At 35.6% G+C, this 22,278-nt stretch overlaps 3 protein-coding genes across 5 annotated transcripts in view; 1 reads left to right on the top strand and 2 right to left on the bottom strand.

The window, feature by feature from the left end:
• Positions 1–3,145, bottom strand: part of LOC108727963 (protein Wnt-4) — a 46,417-nt gene extending 43,272 nt beyond the window's left edge. Inside the window, exon 1 of the mRNA XM_018456288.1 lies at positions 3,046–3,145. Coding sequence (XP_018311790.1) covers positions 3,046–3,116 — 71 coding nt within the window. The 5' untranslated portion in view covers positions 3,117–3,145. The remainder of the gene's footprint in view (positions 1–3,045) is intronic.
• The window catches only part of LOC108727961 (defective proboscis extension response 9), a 68,836-nt gene that overhangs the window by 38,617 nt on the left and 7,941 nt on the right, over positions 1–22,278 (top strand). Inside the window, exons 1-3 of one of the 2 annotated variants that reach the window (XM_018456286.1) lie at positions 12,022–13,005; positions 17,351–17,520; positions 21,721–21,931. In XM_018456286.1, the coding sequence (XP_018311788.1) occupies positions 12,966–13,005; positions 17,351–17,520; positions 21,721–21,931 (421 nt within the window). In that variant the 5' untranslated portion in view covers positions 12,022–12,965. Of the gene's footprint in view, positions 1–12,021; positions 13,006–17,350; positions 17,521–21,720; positions 21,932–22,278 lie in introns of those variants that run through there. The other variant, XM_018456287.1, reaches the window with a different exon arrangement.
• Positions 7,264–8,652, bottom strand: Mat1 (CDK-activating kinase assembly factor). 2 transcript variants are annotated; one of them, XM_018456284.1, is made up of 3 exons: positions 8,502–8,652; positions 8,277–8,403; positions 7,264–8,187 (listed from the first exon to the last, which is right to left on the bottom strand). In XM_018456284.1, the coding sequence occupies exons 2-3, from the start codon at positions 8,398–8,400 to the stop codon at positions 7,349–7,351; spliced, it is 963 nt and encodes a 320-aa protein (XP_018311786.1). In that variant the 5' UTR covers positions 8,401–8,403; positions 8,502–8,652; the 3' UTR covers positions 7,264–7,348. The 2 variants fall into 2 exon arrangements, with proteins under 2 accessions (XP_018311786.1, XP_018311787.1); XM_018456285.1 differs by having other exon boundaries at positions 8,277–8,400.

The following is a 22,278-nucleotide window of genomic DNA, read 5'->3' as shown; positions in this document are numbered from 1 at the left end:
TTTTGACAAATATTTGTACAGTACTATCTTAACACTTGTGATAAGTAAATATATATTTAAATATTCTGAATGAAAAAAGTGATATATAAATAAAATTAATGGTTCTTACAGCAAATTAATTATTTTTATCCAAATAAAAATATATGTTTACGTTTAGTAAATATTCAGCTAGGACTATTCAAACAAATGTTTATTAAAATTTAGTACATATTTCTCTCAGTATAATATAACGAAAATCTACAGTTCAGTATTAGAGTATCGTTCATCGGAGTGTATTAAATTAAATATCATTATGCCGTACAATCGATGTTAAAAGCGAAGTAGATGGTCGATACTTTCCAATATCGGCGTATCGGTGACCCTAATCGGCGGATTCGCCACGCGCGCCGATAGCGGGCGATTAATCGCCCGAGGGAACGGGTTTGTCGGAAATGAAATATCTGGGTAGAAAATCATGCTCGACCGTAAAGGATCGACCGCTCTCTTCCTCATTTAAGATTGTAGGGGCACGTTGTCGCTACCTATACACCACACCATGCTGGGTACACTCGCGTATAGCCATTTACCGCCGGGGCTTCCTCCGATCTCGCTCGCGGCGGCTCGGCCGATCGAAGGGGATTATTCGTCCATTATGGATTCGTGACTATCGACGACTGTCCGGCGCGTCGATGAATATTATTCCTTAAATTTATGCCGAAAGCGTTTCGACATCATTCGTATTCTTCATCTGATTAACCTTATCTGCCCTGTGATATTGGAGTCCTACTTTTTTTAATCATTACGATGAGAATTTCTCGGTTACGATATAAAAAGCGATTGTATGCAATAACTTGATCAATACTCGATTCAAGCGATAAAGTAAAAAGATGTTTAAACACAAGTAATCGTTGAAGAAAAATATCCGACTTTCATCTCACGTTGATAATGAATAAGACTTCAGATAAATCTCCATATACCAATCAGATAGAATGAATCTGATATATATTTGATATTTTTTCTCTTGTACTATTATATTTTTGATATTATTTTGTTATACTTTATTTTGTTTTATAATTTTTTACATCTAGCTTAGTCCGAATAGCTCATTATTTTGATATATTTTAATTAAAATCTTGTTTATATATAATATTTCATGGAATATTGCCATTTTGTAACTTTAATCGATGCAAAAATTAGAAAGGGAGATGTCAAGAAAATTTATTGCTAATTATTCGATCGATTCAAGATTCCAGTACATATTAATAAGAGGAATTAATGCAATTATTTTCTAAATAGTTCCTCTTTTACGTACCAAATAAGTTGCCAGTCTCTGTTCCCTTTCAAAAAGACCGCCACTCAAGGTGAAGCAAATATTTCGTGATTATGACAGTATATAATTGCGGTTTTCGATACACATCCTTGAACTCGCTGTTGAGTGACGTTAAGCATAACTCTTGTAATAATTCGCTACTTATATGCCACTTTGGATCCGCGCGCGCGGGAATATCTCGGGGGATGCTGTCGTTCAAATAATCACGAAGAAAGCCGGTGTATTCCCCGTGGATGGGATTCCCTTCTCGCGTGATGTATCCGTGGCGGTGTAACGCTAATGCACCATGTTTTCGCGAGTACTGTGGCATCAACGCGCGATCATCGTGTCAATAAAAATAATCGACTGTCCAGAACTCGCGGAGGATATTTATCTGTAGTGAAGAACGCATTTGTTTGGCCGGTTGCGACCAAAGTACTCGTGGATAACGAGAGAGAGAGGGGGGGAGCTGAGGGAGAGACGAGGTTGCCTTCGTCTCCCGGAGGAAATTACCGTAGATAGAGATGATACTTGCAGGAGAATGCATTCCCTGATCATGCGCACGCACGCGATTGCACACTAATGATATTATAAAGCTGAATAAACTTCTTCTTAATTTTGATAAATAATAATGACATCTTTCCGAAGTCCAACGCGCTATTAACTTCTTTTCTTTTAATCGTCATTGTACACCTTTGACAAGAAGAACCTTCATTTTAAGGATCTTCAATAAGAAAAAGGAATTTAATTGCGTTACGTATGTAATGATATTTTAATTATCACAATATATTTTGTTATTATAGCGCATTTTTAATCGCGCAGTTATTTACTCTTATTTGCTCATTTATTGTTAATTTTATTGTTTAATAAGAAAAACATTTCAAATTAGTACAGAATTAGATGATATATTATAGAAAAAATCTTTAATTATTTAGAATGTATTTTTCAAATTATGAATTTTATAAATTTTTCAAATTATGTATAATGATTATTTTCTTATAATTATTTATTTGTCGATTAATGTTTTATTTATATTTTTATAGATAAATCCGGCTTTTTCTATTGAAAACTGGAGACATCGATAAGCGTCTCAGTAGTGAAAGTATTAAAGACTTATGTAGGAATGTGCGCAACAATATAGTCAGAAGATTTAGTTAAATTCTCGCTCAATCGCAATTTGAAATGTAGCAACATGAGAGTTTAAAAGAGTGTCAGAATAACTAAGATTTTCAGATATCGTCATAGATTTTTTTATGTCCGTATTTCTTATTCAACGGTCGTTTTCATCGCGAGATAAAATTATATCTTCATTAAAATTGATTAAATTCGAAATCGGATAACATAGCGTTTAACCCAACGTTACCAAGACAGAATATATAACAAATCCTGTTTATTTATATATAAATATAGTGTTATTTTCTCTCACAACTGATCCGCATCTATCGACTGTTGAAAAAAGGGCAAAAATTAAAAGTGAAGAGTTAAAAGTCATTTGTAATATATATTTATATTAATTTTATTAATATGACTTAAATTGATACCAACCTTAGGTTAAAATATTCTAAAAGTTTTTACTCTCAAAATGAATATTCCAATATTCTAAACAATTTTTTGACACAGACTAGCAGCCAGGGTTTAACAAATTTCTTAATAATCGTGTCACACGCTTCCGTTTTAATAACGACGCGTTAAATACGAATTCCTCTTGCCGTTCCGGTTCGTTTAGCTGTAAAAGATACGTTGCAATTTCGACTCACCACCAGTTGGCTTGCGCGCCGCTTTGCCACGCGACGATCAGCAAAGACACGAGCAGGTAGCTCATTGACATGACGAGCGTACGTTGTTGCGTGCGGCGATCCCGTGTGGACTTTCTTTCTCTCTCTGTTAACTTGACTCTGACCGCCGAATTCCTGAAGTCGAATCTCCTCGTGGTAAGCGCGAAGGAGAGAAGAGATTACGTGGGCCGTTCGTGCTGCCTTCTCAGCCTCGCATTCTTACATGCGTCGCCGACGACGGTCCGTGTTTCGCATCGTTCTTTCCGCGAACGCGAGCGATATAGCGGCGTGCGAAACGTCGGACTGTGAGATCTCCGGCCACCGAAGATCGCGCGCGAAAGAGAGAGACAAGAGCGTGTTCAGGATCAAGCGATTTCGGAGTGCGCGCCCGGAGCAGATCGACACTTCGCGGTACCCGCGTCACCTTTTCTCGCGCTGTGCCTCTGTGCTCAAAAGACGGACGAAAGTTCTCCAGCTTTGGTCCCTCGTCTCGTCTTACATGTTTCCGGTGACGCGCAACCGATTCGAATGCCGCTACGCGACGCAATCGAATAACGCGGACAGAGCCAATCAGCTTGTAAATCGTCCGATAAATCGTTTCTCGCTCCGAAAAATCTCGCACGGTCTTCCGAGCGAGTGCGGAAGAGTATGAGAGATGATTTAACGAGCCCTCAGGAATTTTAATTGGTAAAACTTTCACGCTGGCGAAAAGTCGCGAAGCAAGAACAAACGTCGTCGTCGTCGTCGTCGTCGTCGTCGCGCACGGAGTCGACACGACCGAGACGACGCTCCGTGAACGTTCGCTTACGGACTGTGGCCGGTACTGCCGGTAGTCACGAGGAAAAGGGCAACGGGGCTCTCATGGTGGGCGGAGTCGTTGTGCGTTCGTAGCTCACCGATTGGTTGCGTCGCTGAAGAGCCTCCGAGGCTCCACTCGCGCTAATTAAGCATTTCGGCGCACCGGCGACGGGACGGTGCGAGCGCGTACGCTCGCTCGCTCGCTATTCGTTCCTCGGACTCGTGCTTGTCTCACCGAATCCGACTTACGTGAAACGCGACCGCGGCTGTTCTGCGTCGCCTCGAATCGTTTCGTCGCTCGAGATGAAAAATCATTGAACTCAAAAATCGACGTTTGAAAAATACCGCTTTATTCCGAATCGTGTACCGTTAGATCAAAGCAGCAATGGCAACTTAATCCCTCGAGTTAGATAATATTTTGTTATTTTTAATGGTGCATATATGTCAAAATGTAAATCAATCTATTTTTATAGTCGGTTTTAAAGTAAAAACTTATATTGTTTAAAACTTCATTGTTTTAAATCAAGGATTTTAATTATTAACAATTACCAGCTTGTTTCGACTCGTAGCCTTTTATTGGAATTATTTATGTTTTAGTTAAATTAATGATATATTGAATAGGCGATCTATAGAAATGATTAAAAATAACTCAAATTGGGTATAATTTGACATTATGAAAATTTAACAGTGTATTTTTTTGCATACTAGCGTATGGTGATAAATATGATAAGTATCACGGAAAAAAATTAATTAGATTGGTACAACAAAGCTAAAGCTTACTGCGAATTCAACGTCTATAACTAAGAAAATTTGATGGTTTAACAAATCACTAATGTTATTCAGCTGTCAACTTTGCTATAATATATTATTGAAAACTGATTCTCTGTATATTACGACTGCAGATTTGTTGAATCAGTGAAATTTTTAGCTGTTTTTTTTCCATGTGTGTGTACCGCTCAAAAATGTTTTTCTCGGCTGTCTCAATAAGATGCCACTTTTAACAGATATAAAAATTAATTAGGAACAAAAGTTGACTATAACTATTATTTTGTAAATATTAAAACAATTCAGAAACGTAACTTAATTTTTTTCTGTCTAACGAGATAATAGAGAACTTGTTATGTGAATTAAATGATTAATAACTTACATATAGGGATACTCTGAATAATTAACAATGATTTTCTTTGAAAGGAATGCAGACAATATAAAAGGAACAATATAAAAATTTTGATTCGCAATTTCTTATTTTCGAGAAAAAGGGCATTGCTACAAAAATCTTGTCTATTTCTTGTTTCATTAAAAAGTGGGAGAGGGAAGCGCTAAACATAACGCTGGTACGTAAATTTGTTCAAGCGATGGCAAATAGCAAATGCGAGTGATTTTAAATATTTAATTTTCTAGTGCTTAAATTATCGCGTTTAAGAAACGTTCAATATAAAAATAAACAGTATTAAAAAAAGAATTTCTTAGGATCGTATAAATGTGATTATACAACGGGTAGGGAATAAATTCCTTAAACGGTTAAGCTGGATCTTACTGGTATTTTATGTGATTGGGATCAACTTAAATGTTTTTGTGATTTAATATTAATTCATATCAATGTCGCTATTCTCTGAATTACAAATTTATCTTTATTACGCGCTACAAAGATATCTGCCAATCCGCGACTTTTCTGTTCCACATCTTAAGACTCATGTTGTTATAACGTGTAATTTATAACAGTATATGGAATTAAACCCGATATAATCTTAGCATTGTGAAGATATGTGTGTTAATTGTGTATCTTATTATTATATACAAACATAAAAATAATTTTCCATGAAATTTTGATTTACTAAAATCATTCTACTTCCAACCTTTGTAATAGCATTATGAATTATAACGGAAAGATAAGTTACGTATGTATGCGAAATAACTATGATAATCAATAACGCATATTAATATTTATTACGGTATTTTTAAAAAATATATTTTAATTTAAATAAATGAAATTTATGTTATATTTACACTAAACATAAAACATTTAAAGATCTTGTACTTTCAAGACATAATAGCAGAACGGAATTTGATTACAGATATTAATTTCAATTTATTAGCAGACCTTAAATGATCAATATTGTTGCACAATATTTGATATCGCACAATATTATTTACCGTCTGGGTGCTATATTCAACTTCCAAATTGTTTACTTTGAATTGTTTAAAGCATTATTAATATTATACAAAATAATTATATAACAATATTAAGCGTCTAGGGACCGCTTTGTCAAGATGTAAAATATTGCCGATTATGTAATTTATTATGTATTTTAATTAATTTATTGAATTCGTACTAATTATTCACATTTGTTTAATCAAAATTTTTGGGAAGTTTGAAAATTTGGAAAAATAAACAAATATTTTAGCTATTGCAGAAAGATCACTTTGCAGGTACTATAACTTTATGTTTTCTTATAGTGTATAAAATTTAGTTTCCTTTATACGTATAAGTATATTTAATCACATTTTAACATATGTGTATGATTTTAATTTTTTCTTACGTATTTATCTGTAATATATTCAGTATAATAAGATAATTTACAGTTTTCCTTGTTAACATTTACGATGTCAAATTTTCTAATAAATTAACTTTTTATTTCTCTTTTCAAAAAATATGCTTTTTACATCTATATTTTTATAGTGATCTTTTTTAATATATTATGAGGCTAACGCTGCCATCTGCGGGCCTAATAGGCAATTTATAAGAGCAACAGTGGGTAAGGATTCGGTAAATATACGTACGTAATCATATACTTGACACAAGTATTTTTTATATCTATATGCAATTTATATGACATAATGATAAATTATTACAAATCGAGATAAATTAATAATTATTCTAAATATGCTTATAAATACATTATCTTATAAATACATAATCTTATGCAACCAACACCGACACGTACAATCACGTATATATCATAAAAATTTAATTTCTTTGCAGAATTATATATTATGTAATACATATTTATGTACATATATTACACAATATTTCGACACTAGTAACAATATAAATTTTACGTTGTTTTTGTTAAGCGTAACATAATACGTTTTCATTAAGAGACACACACTTTTCTTCTCCTATCTAATCACAAAAGAATGCATACCAATCTAACTATAACGATACAAGATTTATTTTTACTCTAATAAACAGTAAAATTATTTAAAAAATGAGAAATATATATATATATATACATTGAACAAAGCAGAAATTTCTTTCATGACAGAAGTGCTTTGGTAATTTGAGCTATACCATGTCACATTCGCATCAATTTATACTCAAGGCACTGTCACTGTATGACAAATTTTAAATTGACGTGTATTTTATATGACGAACAGAAATAATAATTCTTAATCTGACAACTGATTAAAATAGTATTTAATGTTATTAAAAAATTAGGACAAACAAGGATATATCACATTTGTTGTTTGAAAATGTCTTGTATAGTCATACAGTTGCAAATTCTGCTTGTCGCTGCGAAGGATTATGATAGAGACCAGCCATTGCTTCCTGTAATGCTCGTAAGCATGCGACATGTGCCTTAAATCCTCCCGCTCTTTCAACCTGACATTCATTACGTATGTGTGAAACGTATCCACGAGCTTGGAGTTCTCGCCAGTTGGGTGGTGACGGACCTTCTATCTGTTGCCGGATAGGCGTGTAAGAATAGAGAGGTCCTTCTTCTATCTTTGGCACTGTGTAATTCTGATTTCCTTGATTACCAAATTTAATTCCTGTACTAAACTGAGTTGCTCTAACGGAGGATAAGGCTTTCGCCTCCTCCTTTTGCGTCTGTATTGCGGAAGCAAACGATTCAACGATGTTTTTGGCATTTGCGTCAGAGAACGTTAGCTCGTCGATCAGAGCTTCCTTCTCGCGAATCTTTTTCTTCTTTGTCTCGACTTCTTCCTTTGCAATTTCTATCCTTCTTTCTTCCTCTTTCTGCTTCTCCAATTCTATCATCTCCTCTAGTTCGTACTCGTTTCTGCCAAGTTTAGCTTTACTTTTCGCTATTTGTTCTTTGTTATCTTTTTTATACTGCTCTATTTTCTTGTTTGTTTCAACTATATCAATGTTATTAGCCAGATTGTATATTATAGTCTCAATTTCCTCTAAATAATCATTATATTCCCTTAATGTGACAAAGTCTTCTTCTCTTTTATTAAAATCTCGTAGGATACGTTTCCTTATATTCACTTCTTTTTCAACCATAGAATCCTCAAACATTTGAACTCTAAAGTTCGTCCTCCTCAGTGGGATTTTACATTCTGGACACGATCCGGAGCCTAAATAATTTAATTAAATGTAAGCATTATTGAAATTACACTCTCTATCTTTATTAAATAAAATATAATAATCATGGAAATAGATCAACCTTTTAGAAAGAGTAGATCCACACAGTTCTCACATAATGTATGGCCACAAACGTTTACCATCAATTTTAACGATGGATTTCGGTATTTGGTGGTTTTACACCGTGGACACGCTTGCTCATCCATCTTCTTCAGAGGAGAAAATAATAAAATAGATTTGATAAAAACGTTTTTGCTTGTTTTTTAGAATTAGAGGTTACTCATAAACACAATACATCTTAACTTACGTTGTAAACGGTGTTATTTCTCGTACGAAGTTATAAGTTAAGGTAACTGCTTGAACTGTCACTTACGAACTACCTAATATTACGTTCTGATATCATATTTAAATTATTTGCTTACAGTTGCACACGATGCATGCAATCCTGGCAACATAACCTATGGTATAACCAAAGCTACTTTCCAACACACGCTTCGATCTCTCGAATATTATTGAATCGCCTATCGATAGATTATATGTCGAATAATGTGAATTCGATTTTAAAACAAATTTCCTTTATATACATATACATATAGATTCGATTTTATTCTCTTTCCACATTTGTTTATTTTGTTTGTTTATTCTTTTTATTAGAGAGTAATAATACGTGCCTTCAGCGTGTATTGTAGAATTATTCGGAATGGATTCCTATCTGAATTGTTCAATTATTATTTCCGACATTTCTATTGTGTTTTCTATAAGGGAAAACGCAATAATTCTGATCGAAATTTATCTGAACAATTGCGTAATTGGTACATATTTTCCATTTTATTATTTCATTATATACTCTCTCTCTAAATCTTTTAAAGTGAATTGTTACTCTAAAGAGTGAAATCTCTTACTCTTAAAGATTGAAAATTGAGCCACTCTTTTTCAAGACGATACATTTTCACTCTTTAGAGTGAGATTCTACTCCAAAGAATTCAGAGAGTAAGTACATATATGCATACATACTTTTTATTTAATTTTATATTTATTTCTATTTTATTTATTTTTACTTTATTAATTTATTTTTGAAAATATATTAATTTTTTAAATATATACTTTACTGAATTTAGATCAAGACTTAATAAAAATGAATTTACCATTCTCCGCATATTTATTTTATATGTATTTAAATATTATACGGAGAGAATTTTTTTTTAAATTTGCCCTGAAAATATGATAGTTGTAATACAATACAATATTTTAAAGATTTTTACCATGCACTTCAGTGCTAAAAATTGATCAAATTTATTTTATACTTCAGTAGTTTTATTAATGAATGAGAGAGATTTACATTCAAATTCTCCGAAATACAGTGTTGTCCCACGACTGTCATATTTTCAGGGTAAATTTTAAAAAAAAATTCTCCGTGTACTAGTTTGATACTAGAAATCAATATATATGTATAGGGTATCTTAAAATTCGCAGTTCAAATATGATAGCAAGAAAATGTTTGAAAAATTAAGTAAGAAAGTTATTTGTAAATTTTAATTTTAAGCAGTAGTTCCTGAGATATAAGGATTTAAATTATATAAAAATATAATTTGAATAATTTTAAATATATCTAATTTTTATATGGTATTTTAGATATATATACATATACAAAATATACATAATTTAATTGAACAATTTCCGCTACACGCCGACTGACTTCTGATAAATAAAACACTAAAATTTGTATAACAGCAGATTATTACTTGTTTTTTTAGTTTATGGGCTCTTTGAGTGATTATATATTTTACTCGCGTCAGCAAATAAGGAAAAAATTAAAAATAATACACATATATTTACCTGTTAAAATTCACAGCGATTCCTGTTTCTGATTTAGAAGAAACTGACATTTGCGTTCATTTTTAAAACAAGAGTTGAGAAATTACAATTACTCTGCTCTTTTGTTTCTCGCTTTGCATTCATCGTGTGCTCCGCTGTAACAATTGTTAAACATCGCCGTTTTAGATTGTAGAAAAAAAAGAACTCTTCGTGAACGAGGCGCAGAGGAATATATAGAGATAACATTCAACAGACTTTCAAAGCAATAGATACGCTTAATGAGCACGAACCTTTCTGACAATTTCGCAAACTTGCAAAGCACAATCGAATTTCTCTCGGAATTTATTAACCTATTTGTTAATTCGAACCGGCATTTGTTTATTGAATATTTGTCTGTTAAGCTTTTGTCGACTGATTATATTTCGCTACGGTACTTGCGCGCTGTGAAGCAGAATAGCGAAAATCGTAAAGTAGCGTAGTAACGCAAAGTAACTATCGATCGCCAGCGAGAAAAAGGATCGAGCTAATAAGCCGATTAGTGATCAAAGGGCGGAATATTGCAGTACGGGATGCAACGCCAGTAGCGCGGCGCAAAGGGAATAGGATCTTTGCTGGCAAACAATATTGCAAAAATGGCCTAAAACACGAAGCGTTCGGAAAAAATGAAAGCAAAATAGAGCACGAAACGTGACTAAGTGGTGCATCGATAACTAAATGCGGAATTTGTTGTCGCGAAAGCTTTCGTGCTGCCTCCAATCCTTCGTCTTTAACGCGTTCGCGGTTTAAGGAATTTGCAAGAAAAGGATGAAACGATATGAAATATTCTCTTTTCGTACGAGACAGAGACGGTATATTTTATTTTATAAAAGAACTAAAAGAAAGAAACTACATCAAGGTAACAGTCGTAAACGCACAGCATACGTAATTATTATCGTTCTTAACATCGCGCTAACTGATTTATAAGAGTTCCATTAATTGCTGTGGCAAGTTTGTATTAGCAGAAGATTAAAAACAAACAATTATATGGAAGTTAATAAACCAGTTAATTAATAGCTAATAAAACGAACTTGTGAGATTAATTTGAAATGAGAAATATACAGAAGCATGCTGAAAGTCGCAAATATAATGAAAAATTCAAAAGAGAAAGATTTTTTTACTTTCGTATGCTTAATATAATATTTCGATATAATGAAGAACATTTGCAATATTTTACATAATTTTTAATCATTTCCATGCGATCTTTTAATTCGTATTTTAATAATTTTTAATATTTAATTTTCTAAATATAATATTGGACTATTAAGTTTCTTTTCGAGGATACAAAATTTCCAATAGAAATAATAAAAGCAAAAGGAGGGCATAAAAAAATTGTATCAACGTATGTTGTTTAAATTGTTTTTATTCTACGCGCCGACGTCCTATCGCTCCCCTACTATTTATAAAACGGAGTGTAATACTGAGGAACAACAGCGCGACATGTGTACACACGCATACAATTTCCATACGTTTGGAGATATTTCAATCGACTGGACCAACAATCGTAAACTCAATAAGAAATGGTACCGAACGGTATACGAACGGTAGAGCGGGAAGGAAGGGAAAAAACACGGATGGATCTTATAGGATCCACTGCCAAGTTTAATCGGCGCCGTGGTATCTCGCGAGGGCGGCATTCGATTTCCAGATTCCCGGCTAGAGATGCTGTGGCAACGAAGGGAGAGTGAGAGAACGGGAGAAGGGAGGAGAGAAAGAGAGAGAAAACGAGGAAAAGGGAAGAAGAGAGCAGGATGTTGCGCGACGACGACGACGACGACGACGACGACGGTGGCGACGACGACGACGACGACGACGATAAAACGAAGAGAGATACACGCTTGCGCCAGGGATATCACCCTCATCTCCTCGTACAGTGCACCCCTAGTGAGGGGACGAGAGAGCGGGGCGTGTGGCGAGGATAGATGGCAGGGCGTCTCTCCCGGGCCGCGCAGGGCCGCGCAAAGCCGCGTTGCACACGCACTGTCAGTTCTCTTCAGTTTCGCTCGGCTATCCGTGCAACGAGTTGACTCTTCGTCAGCCGGATCGGCCCGCCCGCGCCCGCCGATCCGAGATCATCCCTTTTGCGAGAGAGAGGGACCACAGCACCGCGTGTCGATCGTCGTCGCGCGACCGGCCGCTCGATCGGCGCCACGACGCGTCGGAGACACGCCTGTCGCCGACAGGAAACAGTAGGAAACAGGATCGCGTGGTTCTTTGCGGCAACGCGGTTCGTTCCTCCGGAACGGGAAGCGTCGGCTTTCTGCCTCGTCGATGTCGATCTTTGGTCTTACACCGGCAAATTTGCCGGAAAATCAAATAGAGTGAAAAAGAGACGGTGAAACGAATCGAGACTCGAGTTTATACCTTCGGGAGAACCAAAGAACACCGCTGATTTCCGTACTTTGAATGGCACGGCGAGCGACGATCAACGAGTGACTTCGCCGAGAGTGCGATAAGACAGGGAGAGACAAAGATTCGGAGGGATGCACGTATCACGCCCCGCCGGCGCTTTTCAATTACGCGAATCTAGATCATTGCGAGGCTGTTAGCGAATTAAGCGGGCTCGAGAGAACGGACTTATGCGGGCTGAACGCGAGATGAAAATAACGATCGTGCCGTCGCGATGAGAAATCGTGTTGGGATAGATTCGCAAGTACGAAGCAGCGACGTAACGATGCCATGGAGCGTGGAGGCAAGAAAAACTGGAAACCGTCGATTTATCCGATAAATTCGTCCTGATTCCGCTTTCCGGCACACGTTACTGTCAATTTCGGCGTGCAAAATACGGAACTCGCGGGTCATTTTACAACTGCGGCAACAAGCTTGCGGCAATCGCCATCCCGTTCGAGGATCTATCGGAGATCGCGGCGCACGAGGAAGAAATCGACCGGCACTCCAAAACGACTATGAGAGATAAAAAATGAGGTGTCTAATCTTGACCCTCGGTCTGCTGGTTTCGGGTGAGTCGAATAAATCGCGTTCGGAAATCGCCTGACCGGTCATGTCGTCAATCACCTGCATGTCGCCGACATCGACGGCACACGCCAAATCTCTGCCCATCGTACAATTGGAAGCGAAATCCGCATTTAGGCAAATACGGCAGTAAACATTCAACAGTCTCGAATAACGCGAACGATAAATTAGTAAAATTGCGATATATTAATAAATATTGCGTAATACAATTTTGTTAATTTTATCACGCAAATGAAATCGCTTCCGCTCGTTAGCCTCTATATATTAATTCTGTTCGTGTAATTTGCATTGGTCTGAAAAACGTGCGAGAAATTTTCTTGGCTTTTAATAAGTTTCAGTTTTTCGCGTACTCTTTCTTTCTCTTTTTACACATAGTTTCGGAGATAACCACAAGAAGGGAAGCGCCGGAAACTTAAAGATTCGGAATTCGTGAAACTTAAACGTTTGAGATTCGTAATCGTACATTGTTAGCTTCATCTGAAAAATGTATTGTGATAAAATTAACGGACGATCGATAAATTTCCTTAAATAACGATTTTAATTTATAATTACGTAATAATTTAAAATAATGATTTTTCCTAAAAATATGCATTACACTTCGTACAGATCCAAAAATATTCTTCGATGGTCATTCACCCGACAAACGGTTCTTGACCGTTGCGCCCACCGTATTTGCTTCAACATGTTTTCGGTTCGATTAATACGGGATGCGGGAATATTAGATTTACGATTTTACCAAGAGTAAAGTACACGTTAACTATACTCCTTTTCTTTTCAGAATAGTTTAATGATATTACGCGAAGCACGTACGGTTCGAGCGGCATGTCTTAACTTAGTCTTTTTACTGTTTCGTGATACACACTGAATATCTTATCCCTTTCATGTGAGAAGCCGGGCAATGTAATATTATGTACCCAGCTCGGTGGAGAATGCCAACGGTATATTACAGTGGGTTTAGTTAGCTCCCAAACTTAGTCTTAACTTCGTAATAACTTAGTATTAACATTAACCTTGTCCAAAATACGGGTTTATGCAGCAATTAACCCGAAAGTCTCATGTACTGGTAATGTAATGAGACAGCTATAATATCGTGACATAATGATATACCATAGTCAATAAAAGAATACTTGAAAATGCGAGCATAAACTTTAATTTCTGTATCGTGCAGTGTATAAAGTACCCTTTTTAATGTTCTTCTTTTGGCAAGCAACTCTCATGTCTTTGTAGATGTGAAATATCTGTTCTAAATCTGTTTATCGTATTTCAGTGTTACCGAAAAAGATACGCTACACGTGTATTCTCCAATCCAATTTATATTTTCTGCAGGATTGTACTAAAACGAAGACCGTAAAATTTTCAATGGGTTTAATAATTTCGGCCTTTAGCTTAACTTGGCCTTACTGTTCATTCAACAGTAAGCGATACTATGGTGACCGCTGTGTATTGAATTTTTATTCTTCAGACAGAAATTTCATCGACCTCCGAGCGCCATTTAATTGACTCTCATTCGCACAAAAATATTTATATGTAACTTGTTTTTCCGTTTTTACGCTACGAACGGTACGAGAATTAATAATTTTGGAAATTAAAAAATCAATATGACACGCTTTTATTCGCTTCTTTTTCTATTAATAAATAAATAAATATTTATTGTATCTATTTTGTACAAGCAGAAAAAAGATAAAATCGAAAAAAATAAAATAAAATAAATTGCGATGCGCATATTATGAGATAACTTTTCGCATATAAATGAAAATACGAAATTTAAAACAGAATGGTAAACTGATATTTTTCATGCGCAAGAATCATGTCAAATAGTCACAATTGAGTAAAAGTTCAAAAGTTAAAACCATTTATAATAGGACTAGGTTGAGATACTTCTTAAGACGATACGAACGTTCTTACGGCGTATCCAACATTGATGGTTTTTAGTCCTGGCTTAAGATTAAATTAGGATTGTGCTTTGAGACTGCGTGGAACTGAACAAACGTGCAATTAGTCGCTGCTACTACAAAATGAACTGAATGTATACATGCGACGTGATAAGAAACAAGGAAAGAAATTAAATCCACTGTACATTGTTGCGAAAGTAACCGTAGAGCACAGAAGAAAATAACCGAGAGGGTGGAAATTCTGATATGTATTTTAACCAAGGAGTATGCGGGGGCCGTGCAAATCCCACGGAAGCGCGGGGAGGTAAATATTTACTCGCGCAACTACCTGCATCCCTTTAAAGTTACCCTTTTGGAGCCACATTTATTTTTAACGCACGATTTTCCGACGACAGTTTTATCAGATTCGAAGACTCCATTACCGATATCGCAAGCGAAATTTTCCCATTGCGCAAGAAAATGCGCACACGCTACACCCTATATATCCCGTTTCTTATGTGCATATAATATCGTTTTTTATATATAAAAAGTTCTTTCGCATTGTTACACACTTTCTCTATTAATGGAAGACGGAGGATATACTCATCTTCAAGTTGACGTTCGTGTATAAACGGCTACATATATTTATGGAAAACATCCGATCAAAGTTACGAACTTTGCTGTGAACGATGAACGATTCACGGCGTTAGGAAACTTGATAAACGGGTAATGGAGAGTTCACACAGTGTCGATTTACGATATGGCTATTTTATAGCTGTTTATGAATCTAATACGGGGACATCACAGAGTGATATTGAATTGAGATACAATTACATTTACAGATAAATGTTGAATATAGTAATTCGATGTTTCGTGCAAACGCGAATTTCCGTTCAGTGAAAAACATACATGCATTGTTAATATTCAGGACATACATGGAATATTTTCGTAAACTTTATAAAATCTTCTGATGTCACAGAAGAGAGAAAGAGAGATACAAAAAGGGGTTTGAGAGGGCAAAGAGATAAGAGGAAGCTAAAAATACGAAAAGTGGTAGACATCGTGTTCTTATGAAAGAAAGAATAAACATTTTTACGGAAATTTGCATGCAAAATAATTTTCTTGAAGGAGAAAACGAGATAAAACCAAATTGATTATAAAACATCATGATAAAGAAACCAGAAGTTCCTGAATTATGTAAATGAAAGGTTTTGTGCGATTTAAATCTCAGAGACGCAAATAGCTAGTGGAACATTATTCGTCCTATAACTTGAATTTATTTCAAAAAAGATTTTAACTTTTTTCCACTTTTATTGCTAAGGTATTCAATATTGAAGTTTGAGAAATTGTGGGAGAGATAGCAACCTCCGACATTTTCAATAAGAAGGGATCGACTTCAAGTTTAACAAGAAATAATGTTGGCAGGAATAATCTGCCAATTTCCTGCTAATTGCTAATATTAACAGATTCCGTAGAAAGAAATAATGAACATACAATTTTCTAATGTACCATTTTTCCAATGATGTTAACCCGTAGAAGGTAGATACTTTCAATCGGACATTCTCTGTCTCAAATAAATTCTTCTCCTTCCAGCCTTTAAGAAAGATGTCCTCATTGTTTTTAACTACCACGATCTTGCAGGTCTAGCTTCTTTTTACAGTTACAAAGAAAGACCTTCTATTACAAAAATTCTTCCGACAATAGCGTTAAAAAGTTATAAAAAAAATTTGATAAAAAATAAAATTTATTTTATTTTACAGTGTTATTTTAGAGTGTTATGATTCGATTTTATTGTAAAACATTTGTCAAAGAACCGAGAGTAAATGGTAAATTATATTTATTATCGGTTTTTGCAGGTTTATCACATACGATCTCTAAAATTAATATGCAAAACTGTTATGTAAAACACGAATAATTTGTATTTTCGTATTACGCGTGCAACGTGTGTTTAATTTTATGTTATTTTGCAACAGAGAACGGGTAATAAGAATTAAAGAACACCGTTAGCCCGGGAATATAATACAACTTTTTTCTACGACCTAAACTACTACTTCGCGGGATGTGCTTTAATAAATCATTGTTATTTATTACGCGCTGCATATACGGCTCCAAGCGATACAGGGGAATCCACGAATGTCTGAAAAAGTTTTTAAAGAACTTTTGAAAAATAAGGGCGTCTTTTGAAACGTTTATCTGGGGAATTGTCTTCTCTTTTTGTCGGGGAGTGTTACAGAGACACAGTATAATATCCCGATCCGAAGTTAATTCGCCTAATTGACTGGAAAACGAAACTTTTTAACGGTAACTCCAATGCGCTCGAATGGAACGGTGATAATATATCTTCTCGATCTTTTCAAGTGATGTAAATTACAACATTCCGCGCGATCCTTGCCGCGTTAAAGTGTCTCATGCTAGTTTCACTAACAAAATAAGATAGATACAACATTGTATTTGGTTAAAGTGCAAGGACCTACCCGATGCACGGCCGATCACAGGACACACGAGAATCGTGCATCGGAGCCGCTCGATCGAGGGCCGTACTTTGATGTTTCGGTCTCTCGCAACGTGACAGCCCTTGTCGGGAAAACAGCGACGCTCAATTGTCGAGTACGAAATTTAGGTGACAAAACGGTAAGTAAAGAGACAGTCTCCCTTTCTCGTTACTGCAAAATTATTTACTTCTGTAAAAGACATAACGCAACGATAAATATTTCGAGTATTATTTCAATGCCAAGTACACAGAGAGAAAAAATGGTTACATTCATCATAATTTATAAGTGAAGTAAATTTAAACCGATAGGAATAATTCTCTCAAATAAGAGGAAGAATTCTATTTTCGATGAAAGCGGATTTTGAACCATAATTTAAATGTAATTTATAGTCATTTTTAATATGCCAAGTATGTATTTTTCTTTGATTGAACTATAAATATATAAATTGTTGTTACATTCTAACAGTAATAAAACAGGAGCTCCTAACCGTAATTATTTTACCATGCAATTATAGCATACAATACCAAACACTTCTCGCAGTGTACGTGGTACAATTAAATACTTAGATGTGTGTGAAATTTATTTGAATTTGAGTGTATGGCTCGACCGTTTGAATCAATGCTACCTTTCTACATTAAACTTCGTAAAGAGATTAGGAATGAGGATGGAAGAGATGTAGCATAATAGCGTTCTGTAATATCCTAATAATGACTGAAGGTTTTCTAAAGCCAATGTAGTTTTATATTCTAATAACGTTATCTCGCTTATTATAATAACCAATAAAGTTTAATATAATACGATTTTAATAATATTAGCGTGGAATACAAGTAATGGTAAAGAGAACCGTTCTTGAAGTTTATTTTAAGCTCTTTAAGAGAAAATTTGAATGATGAAGCTTTAGAAAATACCTTTAGCACGCTGAACTAAGTCCATTCAATATCGAAGAGACGTACAATTTTAGTCTTGTAATATGCACATAGTAGCTCGCGAGTGCCACTTTTATCTCTGGTATATCGCGAAATCGACTGTCAGTGCTAAAAATATTTCTCGTCTGCGATACTCTTACGCCGGAAACTTTTACCAGAAATGGATCGACTCGAAACATCACAGCCTTAGACGCAGTATTAAAAGCCTGTCTATTAGGTATGCAATATTTTTCGCACATATACGTACATTGACTGATGTCTATCATGAATTCTTATATAGTATTCTTTAGACTTTAGAGTGAAATGAAACACGCGCGGGACGATTAAAGTTGTCGTGGCAGATAAATAGATACGTACAGTTATTTGTGACGTCGTGGTGCCATTTATAAAAGAAGTTTATGAATAAATTACAGAGAGAGAGAGAGAGAGAGAGAGAGAGAGAGAGAGAGTCGAGAAAAGAGTCGTGTGGCTATCGACATTCTAGAAACTTATACGAGCTACAAAATGCGATTAAGTTACAAACTTGACTGCGCGCCATTTCATATTCCTGTGCCGCACGTTGTTTTTCGTCACATGTATAACAAAGTTGGCCCATCACGAGACACTTATATGAAGAACACCGCGAGAATAGGCAAGACTGCAATACTTCCTCCTTTTTTCTTCACGCCCGAGAGGGATTTCAACAAAAAAAGCACATGCCCCCTTTGCATATCTTTCGTGTCTGAGTTTTTGCTTGCGTTCCTATTTTGTTAACGCCGTTTTTTACATTTCACCGGCAATCTGTCTCTTTGCTGCGTCCATGCGTAGGTAGTTGAATTACGTTTTCACAGAGCAATGTAAATTTTCCACGTTCCGACCTCATACGAAGGGCGTTAATTTTAATGGAAAACCTGTTATTTCAAATGACGAATTAATACGTAGATCGTATCTCGAAAATTCTGACATATAAAACTAAATGTGAGGAAAGGAAATACTTTTTTTTTGTTTTAACGGTAAAATTTGCAGCTTTATGCGAATAGTCGAATAATTTTTTTTTTTATAAAACGCGCGCGCAATATACATTTTCCACGTTCCTATAAAATTATATTAATTTCAGCGAAAAATTTATATTAATACAAGGATAGTAATAAAGGATTATTATTAACATAACGTATAATGCAAGAATTTTTACGCATAAAATTAATTGTGGAAAAAGCTAGTTTTTCTAACATCACTGAAAAAATTTTTTAGTATATCACTAAAATTAGTCGTAGAAACAGCTAGTTTTTCCAATATCACTGAGAGTACGTGTAAGGTTATAACATTTTACTCTTTAAGATTTAAATGAGACATTTTATTCAAAAATATATATTATACTTTCGTGCGTTATGATTATTGCATATATTATTATTGTATATGTCAGCATACATCAGTTAATACATCAGAAATACGTTCGATGCACGTCGCTATCGAAAAATTGTGCACTTACGAACACTGTCATATTGGAAGTGAATGCACGTATTGACATTTTCAAAATGGAGTTCTGAAAGCTTAAGATTCTTTACTTGCGCGCGACATTTCGCGTATGGTAGTCAATTGTACACGGTAATCACGACGGTGGAAAGGAAAGGAAGAGGAAAGTTCGGATTTTCCGATGGCTAGCTAAAGTATTCGAAAACGTACAAGTTTGACGTAAATTGATAAATCGATGTTTCCACTTTAGCTTGTAAGCATATATTCCGTTCGCGGAATCGTGCGTATATACACAAAATCGTTCCTTCCATGTATTTCGCACAATCGCGAGATTTCTAATGTTGCTACACGGTAGGTAAATATAGGTCGATAAGCACGCGAGCAAATCCGTGTTATTGAGGCGGAACGACAAAGGGCGCTAAACTATTTTAATTACAGTCAGTGTAAGCTAAACTATGTGATATGATTGCTTTGTTCTACATATATCCATATTCGAAAATAATGTAAATGTACTTCAAACATTTCGTTTGCTCTCACAAGTAAAACGTAATTTAAAAAAGTATATATATTCGAAAAACATTTTAATGTCATTTCGTTTAGCTTCGAGAAAGCATTTCAAAATGTGTACATCTATGACTGGTATTCATAGTTTTTATTTCAAGACCGTTTTAAATATATGAACATCAAAAATGGTTTTGCTGAAGTATGTCAAAATTTAGCTAGTATATGCATCTGAAAATAATTTTGTTAGACCATTAAAATAATTATACATAGGACGTTTAAACTTTAAGCTTGACGAGCAAAACTACAAAAAGTTTTGACATTTCAACCAGTTTGAGCGTCCTACATAATTGTTTTGATGATTCAACAAAATTATTTTCAGATTTGTATCTAACTAAATTTTTAGATATTTTAGCAAAACCATTCTTTCCGTATGTTTTAAGATGCAAACATAGTTAGTTAACATAGAATATTACGATATTCTAAGATTTTATTTAGATGTAAGAGAGGAATGGACTACGAATTACGGAATTAATTTTATTTTGCAAAATAAGCTCTTACTTTATGTTAATATTCTAAAAAAATTTTTGACGTTTCTCTTATGTAATCGTATCTCCTAAAATTTCCGGCTGGATTCGACATTAACATATATTTAATTATATTCTTCTAACAAGCGTTGAAATACGACTGTCAGATCTTAAAAAAATTATTTCAACTTGCGTTTTCCAGTATAGAGGCATTTTTGTGAGCTGGAAGCAAAAACGCAATCGTACGGCTGTTCCATTCTCTCTATTAAAACTAAAATCGAATATGCGCTTTTCATTAGCACTAGATCGTAACTGCGCGTCACATGAACAAAAGCCACGCTACCGTCCTTCTGCCTGTACCTCTTCCCCTTTTCATATCAGCTTCAGTACGCCAAGCACGCGTACAAAACTCAATGAAGCCGTTTTTATGAGAGAATACGCATTTTTATTCTACGTGTTCGGCATTTCACATTTCCGCTAATATAATATCGCTCAAAAGCACGCTGCGTTTATGTAAATCAATCACGTCGATCCATTTCTACACGGCGAAGAAACGTAAGGACATGATCTGTCGAATGTTATCGATAAAAAGATAAAATGAAAAAGGAACATAAAAGAGAAAGACCGAATTACATATTGAGATCGAGAATTGAAATTAATATGATATTTTGGCGGAAAGTCTCGCGCGTCATCGATATGCAGGAAAAATGAGCGATGCGTTCTATAGTGTTAGATGGGCGTAAGAATCATTTTTACACGTCGCGTCCGCAGTATCGAAATCCGCTTAAATTATATCGGCTGCGCAATCCCTTGATCGAATCCTGTGGACGTTTATTCTGGCGTACGGACTCAGCTGCACGAATCCGCGCGAATTGCGGGGATCTCTGCGGACGTGAAGTGGATGAGCAAACGTGTGTTTCTTTTTTCTTGTAGGTGTCATGGGTGAGACACAGGGATATCCATCTTCTCACCGTGGGCGTCGAGACGTACACGTCGGACCAGAGATTCGTTGCGTCGCATTTTCCTCACACGGAGGACTGGACGCTACAAGTGAAATACCCTCAACGACGAGATTCTGGCACATACGAGTGTCAAGTGTCCACGACGCCACCCATAGGTCATTCCATGCTCCTCTCCGTCGTCGGTTAGTTCTCATTTCTTTTTTTTTTATGTCTTTCGCTTTTCTTCCTCGGTACAGCCCGGGCACCACTGATTTCGCCTCGACGCGGAAATTCACGCTATATCTATTTGCCGCCGGAAGTTTAATGTGCACCGCACGTGCATCGCGATATACCCGCGGCATTTGCCGCACCACGGACCCGTTGATTTACTGCATGACTTAATTCACGTGGAGTTGCTCAATGAGACACGCGACCTAAAGTGTTTTACCACCGCTTTGTCTCCCCGCGATCTGCTCACGCTGACGTTATCGGTGAATTTGACCGGAAGAATCAGAATCAAATTACTAGATAGATACGGTCGAGAAATGTA

This window comes from Mycetomoellerius zeteki, unplaced genomic scaffold, assembly GCF_001594055.1.
Source record: "Mycetomoellerius zeteki isolate Tzet28-1 unplaced genomic scaffold, Tzet1.0 scaffold565, whole genome shotgun sequence".
Lineage (NCBI taxonomy): Eukaryota > Metazoa > Arthropoda > Insecta > Hymenoptera > Formicidae > Mycetomoellerius > Mycetomoellerius zeteki.
Note: the sequence above shows the minus strand (reverse complement) of the source record. Positions and strands in the feature narration are given on the sequence as shown.